Genomic DNA, 4,736 nt, shown 5'->3' with positions numbered 1-4,736 from the left:
TCTCTCGCTGGGCTCTGTTCCTGTTGCTTGATTGAATCCATCGATGACTTGTTGATCTCCTTCAGAAGGGCAAAATCCCGATTTAATTAATTCACGTGTGTTGCACGTGACAAAAACTTTTATGTTAATCGGTGAGCAAAGCTTAAATCCTCTATTGGTTGTTAAATGATAAAAGGATAAATGACATTAATGTTTTTTCAATTTTAGCCTAATATGTAATATCATTCTGGATATTTAAATTTGTTTAATGTGATCGATGAACTATTAGTGAATGTTCAATCTAATTTCTAGCATACATGAAAATGTTCTGTGTCTATCTTTTGTTAATTGAAGTTAATGGAATCCGCTAATATGACTTATATGAAAATGTTCTGTATTTGTCTTTCGCTTATTGAAATGAATGGAATCTGCCAATATGACTTCCAATCAGTTAAGCTTGAGCAGTGGATAACAAAAAGGTTATACGTGAATTTTTCAAAGATTGCGTTGAACAAATTAATGATTTATGCACATTAATCTAAAATTTAGGAATCATTTATGTCGTTTTTCCATGTATAACAATCACGTGCCCTCTACATCACAAATTATAGGGAAAGAGATCTAGCCAGTCTTAAGTTGTGATGTGTATTCATAAAAATTTACGATTTAAATCCACCATTAATGGATCAAATTACCCAAAAGATGGTGATTGTTGGGTGGGCGGATCGGGTTGAACCACAATTTTCATGGGCCTGAAACCATAGAATCAAGAGATGGTGATGGATTGCATACGACAATATCGGATCCGGATAGCTCAAGCCCGACCCATTTTGTCCTAAACTCACTTCTTGTCAATATATATATGTAATTGGCTTACTTTCAACTTCTTCAAAAAAAAAAAAAAACCAATGCTGTAAATTGAAAATTATACTCAATTTGAAACATTGTTACCCGCATTTTTTTAACGCCATCGTCACATGCTACATGACATAGATCGGTTTTAGAATAGATAGATTTTGAGACCGAAAAACCCAACTTACAAGTCTCGGATTCCGTCGAAATATTCAATTTCTATTCGACCATGGCGTCGCGGCCCGGTAAAATTGCTCGCCACACGCAAAATTATTGAATTTTCCGGTATATTCTTCCCGAGGTGAATTATGAAATCTCAAAGAAGAAAAAAAAAAAGGGAAAAAAGAACTGAAAATGACTGCCTCGCCACGGCATGACACAGACTCGTTCCAAAAAAAAGAAAAAGAAAAAAGCGCAACTGCCTATTCTCGGCCGCGGGCTGAGCTGGACGCCGGGCTTAACGTTCGATTCAAAATGCGTTTTAATCCGAAGTCCTCGATCGAAATAGAGGAAAGGACAGCTCAAATTCAAAAAATTCGAACCCCAATTAAGAAAACGAGGGTCAAAATCGAATAAATCAAAATAGATCGGGGGGGAAAATCACGAAGATAAATAGCGAAATTTTGGATATCTGGGCATTAAAAAGAAGAGGAGGTTTGGTTTCGTTGGCGAAGATCGGTTCGCTCCAGGAACGCTTCAACGGCACTAATTTCCGGCTTCAGAAATGGTACTCTCTCTTTCTCTCTCTCTCTCTTGCTCGATCTGCATCCCCTGCCTCGATCCGCATTCCCATCGCTTCTTGCTTAGATCCCTCGCCGTATCGCTCCGCCACATTCTCTCGTCCCCGATTCTGCTCCCCGTCGCGTTTCTGGTTTTTCCTTTCTTTTTTTTTTTTCCCCTAGGGTTTGAGTTTCGGTCTTTCTAGGTTTCTTTTGTCTTTCTTCTGAGATCTGGTGCCTTTGCGTTCTCCGGATTTGTGCTCGCGATGTGTCAGATGCGCGGTTGAATCCCTGGGGCTAGCAGGCGGCGGCGGCGGCGGCGGCGGCGGCGGCGGCATTGTAATCAGGTCTTCGGCTTGAGGAAGATCTGAAGGTGTTGGAGGAGGAGGAGGGGAAAATGAGCGCATCGAGGTTCATCAAGTGCGTCACTGTCGGCGACGGTGCCGTTGGTAAAACTTGCTTGTTGATTTCTTATACCAGCAACACTTTCCCCACGGTGAGTGCTTGCTAGCCTTCTTTTGCCGTGTGCCTTTCGCAGGCCGCGATTGCGGTGGGTTTTGGCACTTGCCTTTTCTTGCAAATTGCTTCTCGGTCGTGGAAATGATTGGATTTGTGTAGGATTTTCCTGATGATCTGCTTTGACTTGTTGCGAGTTCTTGTGAGGTTTTTGTTAGATTTTTACCGTTCACGGAGCAAAACATTTGTGAAGGAAAGTCTTGCTTTTCTATGTTTTTATGTTTGTCTCTCTTTCATCACCTAATTGAGAACAGATCTTGGAGGCTTAAGCATTGTATCTGTAGAGCATTGCCTGGAATGCGGATACGGGTTATAGATGTCCTGGTGTTACATACTATGGCTCTTATTTTCTTTGTGCTGCTCAATTTGGAAATGCAGCAAATAACATTTGATGCATTCTGTTCTATGGCTTGCTAAATTATGAGGAAATGCTATAACGTGTTATTATTGCTCTTTCTTTGCTATGTCTACCGAAAGATTGGAGATATTGTCCCAATTGTGCACAGCATACCCCGCTGACTATCTGTTTGTAGAATATGCTGCTGTTGTTGTCTGCTAGACTACAACCATAGTGCTTTATACGACAGCTGATAGTTTTGGGGACTCAATTATTTAAGTGTGTTAGTGGATCTCAGGATTTATGCTGCCATTTTTCTCATTGTATCGATATATGATTCCCGTAGGTGATTTCTGGTAAATGTGTTTATGCATTTTTCTTACATTTCTTATGAGTTTAATACAGCAAATGATTTTATTAAATTGTTTGGTTTCCCCTGTTAAGCCTGCTTTAGAAATTTGTGTTTGATTGATTGGTTGGATGTCAAGGGGTTTTCTATTCAATATTTGGACATTTTCTCATGATTTTACTACCAAATGATGGAAACAGGACTATGTGCCAACGGTGTTTGACAATTTTAGTGCAAATGTGGTGGTTAATGGAAGTACTGTCAATTTGGGATTGTGGGATACTGCTGGTAATTTTTACTTCTTTCTTTTTTCTCGATTTTGCCAATTGATTGGCTTTCTAATGTAATTTGGTTTTTTTCATTCTGTTGAACAGGACAAGAGGATTATAACAGATTAAGACCTCTAAGTTACCGCGGAGCAGATGTTTTCATACTTGCTTTCTCTCTCATAAGCAAGGCCAGCTATGAAAATGTTTCTAAGAAGGTGGGAGAGCCTAATCGTATTTAAGGAGCTTTTGGTTTTTTCTTTTCTACATGATTTTGTATGCTGATATCTTTGTTATCACTTATTGTTTCCAGTGGATTCCAGAATTAAAGCATTATGCACCTGGTGTGCCCATAATTCTCGTGGGAACCAAGCTGGGTAATTTCTCTGTTCAATTGGCATTTAGCTTCTTTCCTGCTTTTTCTCAATAATGTTTTTTGTGATTTTTTTGGTGTTAACCTATACATGTTTGTCGTATTACTCCATTTGCAAGTTGGAAGAAGATGTGATGGCCAACTATTGATAGTCAAACTACATAGCACTGTTTGCAGTTAACAAGTTTAAGCAGCGTTCAGAATTATCAATAAATTCCCCATGATTGATTTCTTTTTTACCAATATTATTTGCAAGTTTTAATTTGTTCGCTGATATCTCTACAACTGTAGTGATCTTTAAGATGGAGTTGACTTGAATACATTTACTCTTTTGGTTCCTTTTATACATACCCTCCGTCCAGTAAAACATGCATACATCTGCTTTCTTCCTCTATCTAAATGTACTGACTACTAATGATAATTGATCCAGATTTGCGAGATGATAAGCAGTTCTTTATAGACCATCCTGGTTCAGTGCCTATTACGACCCAGCAGGTACTGATTATTGTTCATTATTCATTTTAAGCCAAATGAATAGTTCTATTGTTACCTATCTTATTATTACTTCTTCTAGGGAGAGGAATTAAGGAAGCTGATTGGAGCTCCTGCATACCTTGAATGCAGTTCGAAAACCCAACAGGTATATGATATTTTTAAACCAGATATTTCATTACGACTACATGTGCTTTTAAAGATGCCAGCCTTCTTAATGGATGAAGTCTTATCTTGAGTGCAGAATGTGAAGGGCGTCTTTGACGCAGCCATAAGGGTTGTGCTTCAACCACCAAAACAGAAGAAAAAGAAGAGCAAAGCACAAAAAGCCTGCTCAATATTGTGATCGAGACTAGGTGTAAAGAGATTGTAACAACTTTTCCAACCTGCCTGTATCTCCTTTCGTTCTTTGTTCGTTCTACTGGTAAGCAGCTGCTTTTGTTGTGGGCCATTCCTCGTCTCGACTAACAAAAACTCAGTCCTCAGAGCATCTGGTGCTATTGGGTACCCTTTTATTGATGTCATGATCTCTAATTACAATCATCATCATTGTGTTATCCACTCTTTTCTTAACGCCATTTCTGATTTTGCTTTATCTATTATGAGACTCCACTTAGGAACCGAAAAAAAAAACCTGTCTTTCACGGGCAGTTATGTATATCTCCCTTGGAACACTCCTTGGCAAGGCTTGCATATGTCTGTGCTCCTCTCATGTTCTTCTCTTTTGTTAGCCACTAGTAGAATTTGATGAGCTTTTCTGATGGACTCTCTCTCTCTCTCTCTCTCTCTCACACACACACACACACACATAATGGCCGCCCACTAAGGAATAAAAGAGGTCAGTGCATCAAAA

At 39.1% G+C, this 4,736-nt stretch overlaps 1 protein-coding gene across 1 annotated transcript; it reads left to right on the top strand.

Annotated features, from left to right (window-relative positions):
• The first annotated feature begins 1,409 nt into the window (after window positions 1-1,409).
• Window positions 1,410-4,503, top strand: LOC115744738 (rac-like GTP-binding protein ARAC1). Its single transcript, XM_030680054.2, has 8 exons — window positions 1,410-1,558; window positions 1,826-2,046; window positions 2,953-3,040; window positions 3,127-3,236; window positions 3,332-3,395; window positions 3,822-3,886; window positions 3,966-4,031; window positions 4,128-4,503. Exons 2-8 carry the CDS (start codon window positions 1,948-1,950, stop codon window positions 4,227-4,229), a joined length of 594 nt encoding a protein of 197 aa, XP_030535914.1. The 5' UTR covers window positions 1,410-1,558; window positions 1,826-1,947; the 3' UTR covers window positions 4,230-4,503.
• The last annotated feature ends 233 nt before the right edge of the window (window positions 4,504-4,736 follow it).

The sequence above is a fragment of the Rhodamnia argentea genome, chromosome 8 (assembly GCF_020921035.1).
Source record: "Rhodamnia argentea isolate NSW1041297 chromosome 8, ASM2092103v1, whole genome shotgun sequence".
Taxonomy (NCBI): Eukaryota; Viridiplantae; Streptophyta; class Magnoliopsida; order Myrtales; family Myrtaceae; genus Rhodamnia; species Rhodamnia argentea.
The sequence above is the reverse complement of the archived record's forward strand: the minus strand, read 5'-3'. Positions and strand labels throughout refer to the sequence as shown.

Excerpts from the sequence above, each read along its gene's own strand:
- LOC115744738 (XM_030680054.2), top strand. The coding sequence starts at position 1,948 with ATGAGCGCATCGAGGTTCATCAAGTGCGTCACTGTCGGCGACGGTGCC. Across the intron at positions 3,237-3,331 it reads ATGAAAATGTTTCTAAGAAG|TGGATTCCAGAATTAAAGCA; the intron begins GTGGGAGAGCCT and ends TATTGTTTCCAG. Across the intron at positions 3,887-3,965 it reads TGCCTATTACGACCCAGCAG|GGAGAGGAATTAAGGAAGCT; the intron begins GTACTGATTATT and ends TACTTCTTCTAG.